General features: G+C 39.1%; 1 protein-coding gene across 1 annotated transcript in view; it reads right to left on the bottom strand.

Moving 5' to 3' along the window:
* LOC101856811 (sphingosine-1-phosphate lyase 1) overlaps nucleotides 1–16,386 on the bottom strand; it is a 31,248-nt gene that overhangs the window by 13,310 nt on the left and 1,552 nt on the right. Inside the window, exons 2-8 of the mRNA XM_005100645.3 lie at nucleotides 11,144–11,291; nucleotides 10,068–10,240; nucleotides 7,064–7,103; nucleotides 6,075–6,154; nucleotides 3,307–3,524; nucleotides 2,653–2,689; nucleotides 1,442–1,549 (exon numbers count right to left, since the gene is read on the bottom strand). Of these exons, the coding sequence (XP_005100702.2) occupies nucleotides 1,442–1,549; nucleotides 2,653–2,689; nucleotides 3,307–3,524; nucleotides 6,075–6,154; nucleotides 7,064–7,103; nucleotides 10,068–10,240; nucleotides 11,144–11,291 (804 nt within the window). The remainder of the gene's footprint in view (nucleotides 1–1,441; nucleotides 1,550–2,652; nucleotides 2,690–3,306; nucleotides 3,525–6,074; nucleotides 6,155–7,063; nucleotides 7,104–10,067; nucleotides 10,241–11,143; nucleotides 11,292–16,386) is intronic.

Raw genomic sequence — 16,386 nt, forward strand, 5'->3', positions numbered from 1 at the left:
CTTGGATCTGTTGCAAGGCATAAAACCTGCAGAGCTTTTAAAACAAAATAATTATAACATTTGGATTGCAACAGATCTTTTTATACAATATGGAAACATTTTGATCCATAAAAATCTGATATGTAACATGCCCACGGTAAATAACTAGTAAATTCAATAGTAAAAAATTCTAAGATTAAAAATCTTAGTAACTCTTGCTCATCTTCAATAACTCTACAGGTGAGAGTCGAGTTTTTACGGCGGTCGTAACTGCACACTATCAAGGCACCCTGGGAAAGGAGAGTCACAAGAGTGTGACAAACATAAAAAAGAAGTAGAGGAAAATGACCACAGTAAGGATTAGGAATGAAAAAGCAGCAGTTCCCTGTTGCAGTTCAGGCACAGTTATGAGCATGACATTGATGAATCAGCCCATTTACAATTCTACTGTGCATAAGAACATATTAATGTCCCCCCTTTGGGAATGGCCTAAAGACACTTCAGTCAGTAGAACCGCTGCGGGGGGAGGGTTTATCTTTTAAAAATTGAAAGTCCCCTTTATTGTCAAGAGTACAGATAGTAGACGTGAGAAGACAACACAAAATTCACAGCCTTAGCTGTTTCATTGCACACTCTCTCTTACCATCAAGACTATGATGTTTACTAGCAATACACAGTGGAACCTGTACAAGACATGACAACCCTAGCTAAAAAAACAGGGCGTTGCACAGTGGCAACCAGCAAGGGCATGTTTGTGAAATGTTTCTGCATTGGTGTATTTATGGAAGTATATATTTGTAATCATGTATTTACATATGTATATTTGCCATTGTAACTCAAACTTTCCCACAGGGATCACTAAAATTAAATGTAATTTATTTTAAATCATTAATATTTATTTACTACAGAATCTTCCTGTTTTTGTCACACTGGAATATATTTGTCCTTATTTCATGAAGTTCTAATGTAAGCCATTTTCTCCACTGCTGTTGTGTAGATGGGTAGTAATGTCCAGATGGGTGGTTGGCAGGCGATTTAGTGTGGTTTGCTACTTCTTTCCTGTCAAACATCTAATATTCGGGTCTCTCCACCCTTTTCTGTACGTTACATTCTCGTAACACCTCTAATCTTCGGCACTTATATGACCTGTTTGTGTTGCACGAACCACAAACCTCTTACTAAAGACTAAATGCGTAATTTTCTGTATGACCTGTTTTGGTTGCAAGGGCCACCTCCACAAGGAGCACCCCAGATAACAGAAGCACTTAAAGAAATATAAGTGGCAGACCTCACAGAAATGTCTACCAACAACCCACAGTACCATCATACAAGTAGATTTTGTCTAGACATAACAGGACAGAGCAAATGCAACTTACGGTCTGATTTTATGTTGGTGTTCTTGTTTTCACCCTACTCTACTACAATGCATAAACACACAAGTGCCAACATACAGATTACCAACCACACATGTCTTCCTGCTAATGGCTCTCTTCATAGCTGCTATGTCAACCATGCGAGTCTTTTCGTCCACCGGAATGTGAGTTATTTTCATGTGAAAGTAACTGGCGCCCTGAAGAGAAATGCAACAAGACCAAAATCAAATATACACTTTTAAAAATAAAATAACAATGTTGCACATATCTACAACCCTCGTAAGTTCTATACACTTAACAACTAGAGAACACTCAAAACCATTTTTGACTTCTCTGGAGCTGCAGATTTCATATGCTAAAACACTAGCAAAGTAAGTAAAACACTAACAAACTGACAAGATTTTTCGCTGTCTATAACCAGGTACCACTTCCCACCTGAGTGAAATGAAGAAAATTGGTATGAAGTGCCTTTCCCAAGGACACAACATCAGCCTTGACAGGATTTGAACCCACGATGGTTGAGAGTCCGAGAGCAAATATATGAACATAATTTAATATTCCAACAAACTTTATTTTTTTTACAAAAACTGAACAAATCAGGTCAGCTACTGTTATCCATTTGCCTCATCATTCTTCAATATGACACATCATAGACATAAAAAGGTTAAAAAAACCCCAATATTCAGATCAAAGTTGTTGCTGCTGTTAAATTGTGTGGTTTTCCGCAAAAGGGCACGATAACAGTCATATTTTACAAATAAACAGACTACACCAACAACAACACTGAAAAAATAAAACACGAGAAGCAGACAAATTGAGGGCACCCATAAACACTCGACAGTTCCTGTCATGAAGCCACACTCCACACAAACAGCCACATTACACCAGTTAAATCTTCACACTAAAAATTATCCAATAATGGGCAGCTAGATCGTAAAACAGAAAGAAGAGCAAAGAGGCTTATGCAGCAAGTCACAAACTGAAGAAAATTCAGTCGAACTTGCCCAAGGCAACAACCCATTTTTGAGGAGCGAAATGGTCGTCTTAGACAAGTGGTAGTCTTGGACAGGATCATTATACTATAGAAAAGATGTAAGGGGGCAAATGGGAAAATTGTCGTTTGTACAGGTGGTTGTTTTGAACTGGCGGTCGCTAAAGCAGGTTCAGCCTTGTCCCCCCCCCCCCCCCTCCAAATCAGTAGGACATATCCTTCAATAGCAACTCTAAAACTGACATCACTACCAGTCAAAGCAAGATAAACCCTAAATATAAAGGCACAGAGAGACATCACATGTCATACCTTGTCAAAAGCTGCATGGACTGTGACCGGCACAATGCTGGAAAATAAAACAATAATCAAATAAGTACATCTCATAACAGGCAATGCACACTTTGATTTTTCTTCCAGTGAGCTTATACATCACATAATTAGGGATGATCTGATCCTAAAGATTGTTTTTACACAGGTATTACAGCTACATCAAGAAATAAATCTCCATATAATAAGGACCAATAAAGCGCTTTTCTGCTTCTCTGATTTTGTATCTGGCTTAACACAATCATTGTTAATAATAATTGCTTGTATGTTATGCATGTGAATGTGAGTCTGTTTAAGAGCCAAAGCATTCTATCATACTATTATGTTCATGTGTACAGATGTGTGTTACAGAGAATGGGTGTGCGCGTGCGTGCATGCATGTGTGATGAAACAAAACCTATGGGCAAGCATCTAGATAATAAAGATGTATCTTATCTTATAAATTCTTTTGTATGCTTCATCTTCTTTTTGTATGCTTTTTCTAATGCTGAAGCAAAGCTTCTTTTTCATGTTTCTTACTCTCTTTGTTGCATCTCTAATCTTTGGCACTTATATGATCTAACTGAGTTGCAAGTACCATAAGACTCTTCCTAAAACATATAACAAAAATAGTAGGAAATTGCGACCATCACTCACATTTCAGGAATTTTGATTCCACGATCTCGGGCCATGTTCCTGTACGCTAGCAAGGCCAACATTATACTCTCCGTGCCCCCTGAGGTGACAGCCCCACAGGTCTCCTCATCCCCGTTGAACATTGAGCAGCACATACGCACAACCTCCGCCTCCATTTTTCTCACATCCGGAAAGACATCTGGGTGAAGTGGGTTGGCCCAAGCAAACATGCCATATGTCTAAATCAGAGAAGAAAGACATTTTTTTCTTTTGTGGTTCCCTCCAGTACTGTACTTTCTTCTTGGATTTAGAACACTGCAAAATTATTGACATTTTTTGTTTGTTTGTTGTTTATTAACTACACTTTTGAGTTCGTGAGAGTATGCAGAAAATCTGAAAATCCTTTGCCCATATAGCAATACAAGAGTAGTAATTGTGACACCAAGAAGAAATGTTCATTCTGTTGTTATTTAATTTCACTTATAAGCCATGTGTTTGCCCATATGGTCACCATGTTATGTGTGAGCAGTGAGGGTACTGTGCTGCAGGGTGTAACAGAAGCACAGAGAAATAAGGACAGACCTATATCATACACTGAAAATATAAAATCCGACAGTGGTCTACAACTTTAACTCCCAATCTCCAATGCCGGACCCTATTAACATATATATCACTTAATCATTAAATCAAAATAAGTGAGCCTATTTTGATAGTAATTATTCATATAATGAATGATATCCTGGTAAAAGAGACATGTTTTTGGCAATTGCCAATAAGTAATTTGATGTTGAAGTCGTTGTAAAGGAATGCGCCTGAGCGCTGCCAGCGGCTCACTAGTTCCGACCGCAAGCCGCAGGGAGCCGCTTGCCGGAGATAAAGAGTTAATACATCAAAGCAGAGATGGAGGCCTGTTGAAGTAAGGAATGGGGTACCAACAGACAAATACGGCCATTAAGCCAGGCGACACGGTTTGGAGGGGGGGGGGGCCACAGAGAGGGAGAGAGACAGAGAGTTACTATACACCTTTTCTCATGTCAGTATCTTTTTCTATTAAACGAAAAAATCTAAATTTACAAACAATCATAGCTCAAAGAACATTGTGGGCTTTTAGCTACAGATCTTGATCTGACAGCTGGGAGCGCAAAACTTACACTCTAGTCCTGAGGCCAAAAGGACATTATAATGCAGATGCAAATGTACTAGTGGTGGCACTATATATGCCAGGCTAACTGCAATTTAAAGCATTACACATAATCTAGGTGAAATGTTTATCACCAGCCCAACCATTCATCAGCTTACGTAGTAATACAACATATGTGGCACACAAGGTGAAAGCAGATTAGATTTCACTCTACACAAACACTATCCCTAAAAAGTAGGGGTGGGCACGAGACGAGCCGAGTACTCGTTTCTCGTGAGAAATGCCCTTCCCGTCGCTGCCCGAGCACTAAACTACTGCTCAGTACCGAGACGTGATACTGCTCCTTGGTTTGACATAACGAGTAACAGTAACGAGAGTGAGAGGCAAGAAATGACAGCGCAGACAGTGCCACCCATCACCGTGCTGTCCTGTGTGTGAAACTGAAAGGGAGGGGAGAGGGTGGTGAGACGAGGCGAGTGAGGAGTTGATCAGAGCCTAGGCCTAGGTCGTCTCCCTACTTTCCTTCACCGCCTGCGCCTGTGCACCAGGGCAATTCTAAGTTTAGATCCCCGCAACGACCGGCCTTCCCGCTAAACGAGTTGCTCGTTCTGTGGGGCGAGAAGAGAAATCTAGGCCACGGCCGGCCTTCTCACTGAACGAGCGGCTCAAACTGCGGGGCGAGAAGAGAAATTGGTGACGAGACGAGAAGCATTGCTCGAGACACGAGACGGGAAGTATTTCTCGTTCCCGGGACCGGTCTCGGCGAGAAGTAGGTCAGCTTCTCGGTCTTCTCGCTCGGGAAGGAAAAAGCGCTTCCCGCCCGTCTCTACCAAAAAAGGAAGAAAAAAAAAAGAGCAGATTTTTCCCAAAGGATTCCCTTTCACTGTTTACAGTGAATTAAGTGAATTAATACCCTCACTATAAAATCATTCAGATATTCTCCACCACAATAGCAAAAGGATAGCAACAGCTGCTATTGAATTATTTTTTAATAGCGAGTAAAAGCTATGAACAGTTCATTTGACAACAATACATCCCTAACAAAGCCTAATGTGGAACAGAATTAATTTGAATTCATGAACAATGGACACTTACTTAAACAGGAATCATAATAACCATGGGCTACTTTCAATGTTTGAAAAAGACACAATAGCTTGTTCTGAACACAAAGAAATCTATCCATACTTTGTTTTGTATAAGATAAGGCTTGCTACAACTTAGAACAGATAGATGATTTAAAGCTAGCTTTATTCGGCTATTCCTTTGAAGTAAGTCACCACATTACTCTATATATAAAAAATTTGAATCCCCATCATGCCATAGGCACCATTGATCCCATCTATCACCCATGAGGCACAGACTTGAGGAGCAACTTGCAACTAGTCTAAGTCTGTACTTGCGTGCCATAAAGCTATGGGGTTGAGTACACTTCACAGATTATTTCTGGAGAAGAGAAGCCCGACAAACATTTTTGCAACCGCTATAATAGGAAAATTCCATACTAGGGTCTCATCAACCCAATTTGAGTTCAGGACAAAAAAAAGTGGAGCTATTTTTCATCCCTTTACTGATTGTTTATCCATTTTCTCCCAATAAAAGGATAACGCAGATTTTTAAAATATCCGTGCTCCAGTAAATTTACCCTCACCTTAGCCATGAGCTCAGTGAGTTTGTCATCTCCACTGTACACTGTTCCTGACACCATTCCTTTCTTCCAAGTATTATTTGCTGAAATATACCAAAAAGCAAACAAATGGCTAGTCCAGTCAGTAACAATATTAACCTTCTCAATTACTAGCCCAGTCACTGGTGTCAGTTACTGGCAGTGTCCATAGTGTATGGTTGTAAAATCAATAATAACAGCGTCACAGCTTTTCCCCTCTCGGTAATAATTTTTATTGCCCTTACATTATTGGCAATTATAATGAAACATTTTCTAATAATTGTAATTGCACGGGTGGAAACAGAAGAGACAATGCATCTTTTAAAATGTACTTACAAACATTGCTTCAATCAATTAAAAACAAAATAAAAACAGTTTTGTTTTGGTAAAAGTTGAACGTTACTTGCAATACAAAAAGATAATATAAGTGTTTGTTTTAGTAGGTTTTGCGGCGCTTGCAACTGCATAAGGTCATATGAGCGCCAAGGGGTGGATGTCAACAGAGAAGTCCTTACAGAGAATCAGACTTACTCTGCTCACCTCTCTAGCTTCAACAGCACAAAATCTGCTTCGACTCTAAAAGATGTAGAGGAAAATGACAATAGTAAGGATTCGGAAAGAAAAAGCAGCAGTTCCCTGTTGCAATTCAGGCACAGTTATGAGCATGACATCTATGAATCATCCCATTTACAATTCTACTGTGCCTAAGAACAGGTTAATATCCCCCCTTTGGGAATGGCCTAAACAAACTTCAGTCAGTAGCACCGCCCCAAGGGGTAGGTAATATAAGGGTGGAAGATTAGGGATTACCAGATAGTAAATAACAAAGAGGATACGGAAGAGAGGTAATGATGATAGATCTTTGATAGGAAAACAGGAGCAAACCAAACCAGAGCACCCACCAACCACCTACAAAATTCACCAGCATTACACAAACCCAAAAGCACTAATATTATAAGAAAAAAGGCCCTCACTCATTTTCTTGTACCTTCCAAGCACTTCCATAAGTTCAGCCTAAAAAGACAAAAATGTAACAAAGATAAAAGTCAGTTCTGCATGACTATGGTATCAAATACAAGCGGACTGGAGAAAAAAAGAAAAAATTTATCTTAAACAAAAACAAAGAAGCGTACAAATAATTTTTTTTTTAATTTTCAAAAAAAGAACCACTTCCCAATGCTCACACCAACTCTCCAACACTGAGGACGTGTAAAACCTGCATCTACATAACCTGAGACAATCCACTGTCACTCTTGCACATAAATTGATTACATCTGTGTTACCAAAGCCGTGTCAGAGTAATGGGATATAATAATTATATGCAAACGTTAAAATAGCTGGTGTCATCATCACAGAAATAGAAACCCATCTGAAGAACAACATTAAAATGAGAATGTGCTCAAGTCAATGTGTATCTCTAGAGTACAAGCACCTTAAAAAACTAGTGTATAATAAAATATTGTGCAGATCATTGTGGAAGACTGACTTATTCCAGCCAGATCTTATGTCATACAGATTTAATGATATGTACAGTGCAAAAGGTTGAAACACTGTATTGTTTCACAAATTGATGCCATGTCTTGAGAGGGAACACAGTGTTCAGACAAGGACTATTGTATCGTGTCAGTACTCGAGTGATAAGGCTACCGGACTCGCGATCGTGAGGTAACGGACTCGAGGGGTTCAGCCTCAGGACCAACGTTTTGTCCTTGGTGGGAAAGGCACTTTACAGAAATGTTCCTCACTTCACCCTTGTCAGCATGTTAGCATTATTGTTCCTATAAAATGGTAGTAAGCATTGTATGCTTCTCAGAAAGTTTAGATTGTTTCTGAATGGTTTCAGGTGTGATGGGGTAATAATATAGATTGTTAAGCGTAGAGCTTGCTGTTGAGCGGGAATTTGTGCAATACAAATGCTTTTCATTGCTGCATGTATTATTATGTAAACAATGGCACAGGGTACAGAATTAAAAAGAAAGTTCATGTTATGAATCTGCTCACAAGCAGAATTCACATGGAATCTTCTTTTATGTTGAGGACAAATGTTACATAGTAAACTATTCTTCTATAAAGTTGCTTGGTATTAATTGTATCAAGGTTGATCTTGTGCAAATATGAGAATGTTATTTTATTCACTACCACTGTGTTTATTTGCCTGTGTGTGCGGGGCATGAGAACGGAAATGATAATATAATGTCAATTTTGAACAATCCACCAAAGGTCTAAAGTACAATCATAAAAGTGTTTATGGTCAAGGGTCTAGTGCTATAAAAATTATGAATGAACTATAGAGGTCATGTACACTGTCTAAAGCTGCATTCCCAACACCACTCAAATCAGTGACCCCTATCAACAGTCACGACTAAATTACTGAACAAAAGATACGTTGCCCAAATATACCCCCCCCCTTCAAATTTTCCAATAAATAATCCTAAAGATACTGCATATCACTACAAAGACAAAAGTGAGACAGCGATATTAAGACAACCTCTTAACACAATGACCATTCATAACACCATTCAGTCCCTCTGACATGACTTTCTCAGCTGTAAAATGCACATACAGCAGGTTATATACTTAAACAGAAGCCTCACATGGTACATTAAGTATGTGAGAGGGCTAAGGACACTGAGTACACTTGAACCCTTAGCCTTGCAATCCAAGGAGACAAAGGCAGATGACTGCCCCCTTTTATGCAATGTACTACGACTGCTCTGACATTACCTCGGCCTTCCCACTTGACCCAGATATGATACAAGATAGCAGTCTTAAAAATATGAGCAAGTATGTACGCTTCTGGGATAAATATTACCATTATCACGACAATCATTCCTGTACTAGACATTCAGATATATAACATCCACCTGACAGCAATTACGTCCATAGATATGTGTGACTCAAACGAACAAAGCATTGCGTAAAGTATAGAGCTAGATGTAGTAATTACTATGCTAGTACCCGGGATATTTAATTGATCATGTAGGCAGCACATTACAAAGTTGAATGATTATGAAATAGTTCTCTTAACCCTTTATGTAACATCCTAACCTTTCTCAGCCTCATAAAAGAAAACTTTCTGGCCTAAGAACTGTCTTAGGGCGTGATCATATAAATAGTTATTTCACAGTCCTACTGACACCACTGGTTTATGAAAATTCAAACCCAGTATATATAGAACAGTAAACCGATATATATAGCAAACTGATCTCCCCCACAATACACACAGCTAAATTTGATCTTACAGCTGTCACTGGGAAAATTAAGCACTAGACACAAAAATATACATTTAGGACAGGGAAAAGAACCAAAAAAAAGCGCTCCAATAAAAAAAAAAGACTGCCTATATTATTTATAAAAAGAGTTATGAATTGCACTATACTCTTGGACACAAAAATAATATATATGTGTGTGTGCCTAAAGAAAGGTACCAAAATTCGGATTTTTACCATAAAATATTTAGAAGTCAAATCAACGAAAACTCTTTGAACACATTGTTAAAAAATGGTGGAACTATCATTTTTTTAATCGAAACACATTTTGGTTAGAAAAAGGGATTTTTTGTCATTATCAGCCTGTAGCTCAAAATGGTCTGTGGCGACTTTTGGTACCTTTCTTTAGGCACACACACATGTATTGTCATGAAGTAACATCTACACTTTTATGTTCACACGTGTCCTTTTAGAGAAAACAAAATTGTAGAAGTTTTTAGGAAAGTAAATTCACCATAAAGTAAGTATATGCATGAATTTTAATGCTGCAAAAAGCATTCCTTTTTTTTCAGCCTCTGAATTTGAAACTTTCAGAACATAAGCAGGTGCATTTTTATCAAAGTTTAAAAGGGAAACAATTTTGGTCCAGCAACACCCCTCCCCGGAAACAAAACTATATTCTTCTCCGTGGAAGTTTGTTATCAGTCATCACTAACGATAGATATTCATCTTCACTGTTGGTCAACTTCCCAATACATTATTCTCTCACCTCTTGTAAACCCTGGAGTGGAAGTGTGTGAAGATAAGAGCCCTCCACTGATTGGTTCATGCTTTCTGCAACAGCCTTGGTAGCTTTGCCCATTTCTGCCTCAATCTTCTTTCTGACCATCGGAATCCTTTTGACCCATTTGAAAAACTCCCTCTTTGCTCTAAAAGACAAGGCTGACGGACAGAAGGAATAATGAAATATGATTATATGATTGAGAGCAACAGGCCAAAATCATTACACTTTGACTTACACAATGATATTACTGATGGCGAGATTTTGACTGTATTAGCTGCAAAGTCCATAAGTCCTAAATTCCAAAAGGGAAATTCCAATGTTTACCATTGGGATGTATTATTATCCAATTTATTATGTGTAGATGTAGTTTTACCCAAAAGAAATGAAATATCAAAAGCTCTAAATTGATATTAATAAAGGTGAGGAAACAAAATCAGTCATTTTTTCTTGGAGTGACCACTTTTGAAAAAGATAAAACTTCACCAGACTCTGACGCCGTGAATATCAGAGCAACTGCTCAATTCATGATATCTTTCTGATGAGGCAAGCAACCAAGATATCATCATTAAAAGATAACAGGACATGGGGAGAAATCAAATCTTAACAACTGACAAGCACCTGATTATTATGTGCACAATCAGTGAGAAAATTCCTGCACATTGTCGAGGGAAGTATCACCAACGTTTATTGAATGGGGGAACAAAACACATTCGAACTACTTACTAATAATACAACGAGCCCCTATAATAGTCCTGCTACCTATTTTCAATTTAATTCAGCAAAAACCTCTGTTGCATCATTGTGACTACATTTAGTCAACCTCTTTTCAAATTATAGGGGAGGGGTGAAAAAATAAAAAGAAACAGCATAGAATTAAATACAAGGCCACAAGGACATTCTGTCATATCATTACAACTTGACAGGTGATATCTATCCAATAAGAGATAACTTGTTAAAACTGGTTCACGTATGATGAAGACTAGAACATAAGAAGCATTCTGTTATTTCATTGATTTCAAGCAGACCAAAAACAAAAAAACCAACAAAATAAGTTAACCTACTTTCATCATCATGGAAAAGGAACTGTTTCAGAAATATGACTGTTGCTGTTGCACTTCCAGTGTACACAACAATTTGCCACGGTTCCAGGTCATCACATAGACGGTTGATCAGTGCTTTCCCCTGACCCATAACATGGTGGACAGGATCCTATAGAAAGAAGCAAAAGACACGCACACTCAAACACGCTATGCAATAAAGATAAAAAGTGGACAAGATAAAAATTCCTTTTTTTTGTAAGTGCTTTACAGCGCTCGCAACTGCAAAAGGTCATATGAGCGCGCGGAACACACCAAACATTTTCAGTTGGTAGAAAATTTTGAATTTTGCCCGCGTAGCGGCCGAAGACTACTCTTATCGATTTTAGACAACCAAGGGATCTTTACATGTGCAACTTGCACACGGGACCTCCGAGATTTTTCGCCCTTGTCCGAGAAGACCAGGTGTAGATCTTTCCTACCAGAAGATCAGAGGTGTGGCTGAAAGACAGCAGTATGAAGGAGCCAAGGAGTAGCAGTAGAAAGGCTGCAGAAAGAGTCAGGAGCCCAAGGGCCAATGTAGGGGGCAAAGGAGGTGATGGGGTGGGGAAAGAAACTGGAGACAAAAGCAGACAATAGAATATAGCAAGAGAGAAGGAAAGAAGGTGAAAGGAGACAAGTTTTTAGAGAAGAAAATTTTACGGTCGCTACCCACACTCGAACCCGGGACCTTTGAATGAGAGGCGAACACCTTAACCTCTAGGCTACGAGAGCCCCTAAAATAACTTTACTTGTGGGGTTGAAATATATATGTGTCACAACGCCCTGGAATCAGGCGCTCGTTAATTTTGGGCATGTGGAGTTATTCGTCCCATTTGAAAGCTGTTTCATATTCTTTGTTTTCAATTAAATAAATATCCATGTATCTGGAATAGAAGTCAAAATATTTGCGATTGAAGGAGATGAAGTTGCCTTGTTTCAGGGGTGAAATTAGCTAAAAAATGGCCACCAAAGTTTAGTAACTTCAATAGCTAAAGAGTCCTTGAAAACTGAAAAATGACAAATTTTGTGCCTTTAATCAACTTTATTTTCAGTAAAATTCACATGGAAAAATGTTTTTGCATGGACATAAAAAGGTGTTGAGGCCCAAAAAATAAAAAGATAAAAATTGCTTCAGTGGCAGAAAAACGCCTGTTTCTCCGATTTCGTTATTTTGACGAGTGCCCGATTTCACCAGGCTGTCAGTCTCATCTCACATATGAATGGCAGGTCTAAGAAAAACAGTCAGTTTCATTTTTTTTTCCCGTTTGAAATGTTAGAGCATCAAAGCAAACTTATTATTTTGCTGTTCATCAAAGGGTTTTTTTACGTTAAGAAAAGTGAAAAGTCCTTAATGTTACTGAGCGTTATCGGTTTCATTGAAGCCAATGGAACAAAATTGAAAGAGCTCTCTCAAAAATACACATTTCCACATCTCCCTCTCATGAAGTAACTGCCAGTTCCTGACCTTGACTACTGACTGCTCAACTTCAAACTAGTGCATGTAATATCTTTAAAAAAATCCATCACAACAACAGTGGCATTGCAGTTCACTATCCACACATGGAACAAAATTAGAAAACTCCAGTCGGAAGGCATTTGATCAAAGTAATCTTAGAAATCAGCTCTCAAATTTTACTTTGCCTCAAAATCAATAATTCATGACAGAAGTGGTTAAAGACTTCATGCCATTGCTGTCGCAAGCAATTCCTCTTTATGTCTGTTTGGGTACTTTTTACGTCAGAGGGGGGAAAAAGGTTTTGTTGCGATTTTCCTATCAGGAATCATGAAAAGCAAGAAAATTGTATGCCTTAACCATAGCATTAAACTGCATTTTGGTGATGTTGAAAGGTGCATCTCTGATAGAACTCAGAGAGGGTATAAAATCAAACATTCTCAAAATTTTGATTTAGGTCGATTTTTGCTCGAGACAGCGACGATGTGATGAGTGAAGGTAAAGATCAAATCCCTGTGGCACTCACTATATCATAATTCTCATTTCCACACTTTATCAAGAACCTACATTAAAGCAGGACCCCCCATTTCTGATTTCCAGTTGGAGCCTATCTTTTGATTTTCAAGATGGCGGGCGCTGGCTCGCAGAAACTTGGCGATGTGTTCTGTTCTTATGAAGAGTTTAAGCTCAAGTTAAATGCTTTCCAAACTGAAATACTTACACAATTTATTATTTGTTCCAAAGATAAATTGAAAAGAAGTGGTTATTCTCATCCCCTCCCTTGTTTTACTGGAAATGACCCAAGAGGGATCAGGGCTGAGGTTGGCTGATGTCCCACAGGATCGTGTTGATGTTCCAACAGACCTATAGATCTAGATCTAGTCACAGTCAGGGTTGTCAAATTGGAGCCAAATCTCAGAAATTTGTCTCTTGGATCGCGTCTGGCCAAGAAAATCTCATTTAGCACTCTGGCTCTGTATTTGGCTCCTAACTCCAAATGTTCAAGAAGAACGAGGCAGAAGAGGCAAGAAAAAAAAAGAAAAAAGAAAAGAAAAATAATGAAGTGAAGAAAAGAGATTGGATTGCTTAATAAAATTATTAAACTAGTTAACACGATTTAACGTGCTCGCCCATTTGGTCTGAATAATTTACAACAACCTTCAACCGTCATGCAAGAGCATACATTTTAATAGTCTCGTGCTTGTGTCTCGTTACGTTCATGAACGCTCTCTGTTCGTTGAACCATAATTTATGGTGTGCAGGCAGAGAGGCCAGCCATCACAAGTGTGTTTGGCCGGTCCCCCATCCCGCTCAGTAACGTCCGTAGTGAGCCTTTTTTTTTTAGTGGAGAGGCGAAAAATGTTTTTACATTATTATTATTCGTTCTCAACCACATGCGGTAAGCCATCAAGGGCCTAGGTGATTCTATTGAGAGGTCAGGGGGAGTCTTCTCATACCCACACCAAGATGGGAGCTATTCTCACCGGGGGGGGGGGAGAACAGCAAGACAAGGAATATTTTCACCCAAGGTGAGAATAAAGTTGGCCAAATTGAATAGTGACACCCCCCCCCCCCCCCCCCCCACTTTTTTCTCCAAGCCACCCACTGCCTTTTTTTTGTTTTAGTAGAGGTTTTACGGCGCTCGCAACTGCATAAGATCATAATATGAGCGCCACGGGGTGGATGTCAACAAAGAAGTCCGTACAGGGAATCAGATTTACTCTGCTCTCATCTCTTGCTTCAACAGCACAAAGTCTGCATTGACTATCAAGGCATCCCCGGAAAACACAGTCACAAGAGACAATGACAATGACAATCTTTATTCCTCTCGAAAGGGAGAAATTTGTCTTGTCGTTAACAATGGCAGTAGACGTTACAAAAGTTAGACTTAAAGGTGCACTCACGCAAACGCACAACAAGACAGGACATTAGGCCACGTAAATACATGTCTCACGTGCTGGGACAACCCGCTCCGTAAAACATTCTCTCTCTCTCGGTTTCATTTGTAGCACTGAGTGTTCAGTAACCTCACTGCAGTTGGTACGAATGAATTTCTATAGGAAGAGGCTAGCCGTACTTCCGTACTTAAGTACGGCTAGACTGGTTGGCTAGCCGTACTTAAGTATGGCTAGACAGCTGGGCTAGCCATACTTATTCTTAATATGATGGCTAGACTGACCATAAAAAAAAATAGGCGTACTGAATTGTAAATATAAATTTATAGTTTGCAGTACCTAAAGTATTTGTATTTGAGACGAAACCAGGTGCCTTAATGACAATGCATGTATTTTAAACCTCCTGTTTTCTAATGTTAATAGGGCCTAAGATAAATGGCTAGCCTGGTAGTCTAGCCGTATACGGCTAGACTTCTTGGCTAGCCATACTTAATGCTGAATTGTAAATGAAATTTTTAGTTTGCAATGCCTAAAGTATTTGTATTTCAGACAAAACCAAAAGGTGCCTTACTGACTTGCATGTATTTGAACCTGAATAATTACTAGATCTAGATCTAATGAGACCTGTGTACTTAACAGATTTGAGTCGATAGGGCCAAACCTAGATCTAAGTACGGCTGGACTGGCAGTCTAGGCGTACTTAAGTACGGCTAGCCACTTCGATTTCTATATCTGTCTGTTCTTGCTTTTTTGGAAATGTATCGTATACTGCGGAGCGATAGTTGAAATTCCGATGTCAGTGGGTGGCTAAGGTCACTAAGCATTATTTCCGCCTTTTTTAGAACGTTTGTCTTGTGCAGATATTGAAAGTTATTTAGGTCTCTACCAATTGTTTTTGATGCCTTTCTTATCAACTTGTTAATTTTTATAATTATTTATGTGCTGCCTTCCCAACTTGCTACCATAGCAAGTGATACCAAAATTTATCAAAGTTTCTATTGTGGTGGAGCAGAAAATCTGAAGGAGGGATGGATTAAGATTGAAAGACTTTAGTTTCATCAGAAAGTACTGCCTCTGATTTACCTTTTTAACGATATTGTTTAAGTGGTTTTGCCATGTAAATTTGTTGTCGATTTGTAAGACCAAGATATTTGTATGAATCCGTGATTTCAATAGTTTCTTGTTCAATTATGAGAGGTGGGATTGTTGGTTTTTCTCTTCTGACATCAAAAATCATTTCCTTCGTTTTTGAGAGGTTCACACATATAAAAGAAGTAGAGGATTTGGTTTAGAAAGCATTTTATGGCACTTGCAACCCAATAAGGTCATAAGTGCCGAAGATTAGAGGTGTTACAAGAGTGTAACAACATCATGAAAAAGAAAGAGGGGACACATATTAGGATGATAGTTGTTTGATAGGAAAGAAGGAGCAAACCACACCAGGCACCTGCCAACCACCCACAAAGACCAGATTATTAACCACAATCACCCCCCCCCCCCCCCCCCCCACTTTTTTCTCCAAGCCACCCACTGCCTTTTTTTTGTTTTAGTAGAGGTTTTACGGCGCTCGCAACTGCATAAGATCATAATATGAGCGCCACGGGGTGGATGTCAACAAAGAAGTCCGTACAGGGAATCAGATTTACTCTGCTCTCATCTCTTGCTTCAACAGCACAAAGTCTGCATTGACTATCAAGGCATCCCCGGAAAACACAGTCACAAGAGACAATGACAATGACAATCTTTATTCCTCTCGAAAGGGAGAAATTTGTCTTGTCGTTAACAATGGCAGTAGACGTTACAAAAGTTAGACTTAAAGGTGCACTCACGCAAACGCACAACAAGACAGGACATTAGGCCACGTAAATACATGTCTC

Source organism: Aplysia californica, unplaced genomic scaffold (assembly GCF_000002075.1).
Source record: "Aplysia californica isolate F4 #8 unplaced genomic scaffold, AplCal3.0 scaffold00254, whole genome shotgun sequence".
In the NCBI taxonomy this organism is placed as follows: domain Eukaryota; kingdom Metazoa; phylum Mollusca; class Gastropoda; order Aplysiida; family Aplysiidae; genus Aplysia; species Aplysia californica.